At 47.2% G+C, this 1502-nt stretch overlaps 1 protein-coding gene across 1 annotated transcript in view; it reads left to right on the forward strand.

Annotated features, from left to right (window-relative positions):
* LOC106013983 (histidine N-acetyltransferase) overlaps positions 1 to 1502 on the forward strand; it is a gene marked incomplete in the record, with an annotated part of 8779 nt that overhangs the window by 1961 nt on the left and 5316 nt on the right. Inside the window, 1 exon segment of the mRNA XM_013090955.2 lies at positions 78 to 254. Within this exon segment, the coding sequence (XP_012946409.1) occupies positions 90 to 254 (165 nt within the window).

A 1502-nucleotide genomic window follows, 5' to 3' on the forward strand; every position in this document is an offset into this window, starting at 1 on the left:
GTTGCTGTTGTTGTTGTTGCTGTTGCTGTTGTTGTTGTTGTTGTTTGTAAGGACAAAGCTCTACTGCTATGTTTCAGAGTGTGTCCACCATGTCTGGAGTGAGGATCAGGAGGGCGGAGCTGACGGACAGAGAGGCTGTCATTGATGGTATAGGGGATGTGTACTGGGGGCTGGACTACCTACCGGATCTCTACACCCAGTTTGTCACTCATCCGGATTTCCTCAGTTTTGTGGCTGTAGACGGGCAGGAAGTGGTAGGTTGAATGTTATGTTTGGTTTCCTTGAAGCTAGAACATAGAGGGTGTGTTAATGTATCGTACCGTAATACCATGAGCAAAGTATTTCAAATTTCCCCATTTACTTAGGTTCCTAGTAAAGGTTTTTGAATGATCAGGTACGATGAAACGACATTCAATATCTATGACCAAAAAATCCCCCTCCCCCCTCCCCCCTCCCCCAAATCTACAAAGCAACAACAGCAAAAGAGGTGAACGGTTTTCCATTTATTGGAGATGTTCTTATCGTCGTATTATAACACCCACAGATTGTATCCGCAGGTATTCCAACTTTCTTCTGTGGGCTACCGGAAGTTGTTGTTGTTGTTATTGTTGTTGTTGTTGTTGTTGTTGTTGTTGTTGCAGGTATTCCAACTTTCTTCTGTGGGCTACCGGAAGTTGTTGCTGTTTGTTGTTGGAATCTCTGCACGTAGGGTTTCACTTTTTGTTACATCATCTAAATTGTGTTGTGTTCAACGTATCATGTCCTGCTTTGATTCCCTTTCTTTTTGTATGTCGAGTCTCATAATTATAATCTCCCTGCCTCATGTTGGCGGGTCCGTGTGTTGGAAAGGGACATAGCTCTATCAAATACAAAAAGCACAAATGAATCAACAGTTGTGTCTCCTGGGCCCTCGCTCAGTGGTGTTCGACGTTTCTGAACCAGCACAATAATGAACGCCACAGACTTTCTTGTATTGCCAAACCGGGTCTGACGGCCGTCATCTGTACAAGTGACCACATCCCATCTCCTCCCTGGACTAGTTTTACATCATGACGTCACTTTGTTCAACACCCCTCCCCCCCTCTCCCACCCCCTCCCCTGTCTAAGATAGTCAATTGTCTCCTCGACAATGGGAGCTGCCTTAGTCAAAGACTTTCCACTGTCTTTTGGCTTCCGGTTCCGACACGGATTTGTTCTCCCCCTCCTGCCCACCCAGCAGTAATGTCACAATGGGTACCTGACTGGGAGTTGGGGAAGTAAAGGCGGCGTGGAAAGGAACTGGCCACCCAGCAGTAATGTCACAATGAGTACCTGACTGGGAGTTGGGGAAGTAAAGGCGGCGTGGAAAGGAACTGCTCACCCAGCAGTAATGTCACAATGAGTACCTGACTGCGAGTTGGGGAAGTAAAGGCGGCGTGGAAAGGAACTGGCCACCCAGCAGTAATGTCACAATGAGTACCTGACTGGGAGTTGGGGAAGTAAAGGCGGCGTGGAAAGGAACT

The sequence above is a fragment of the Aplysia californica genome, unplaced genomic scaffold, assembly GCF_000002075.1.
Source record: "Aplysia californica isolate F4 #8 unplaced genomic scaffold, AplCal3.0 scaffold01725, whole genome shotgun sequence".
Taxonomy (NCBI): Eukaryota; Metazoa; Mollusca; class Gastropoda; order Aplysiida; family Aplysiidae; genus Aplysia; species Aplysia californica.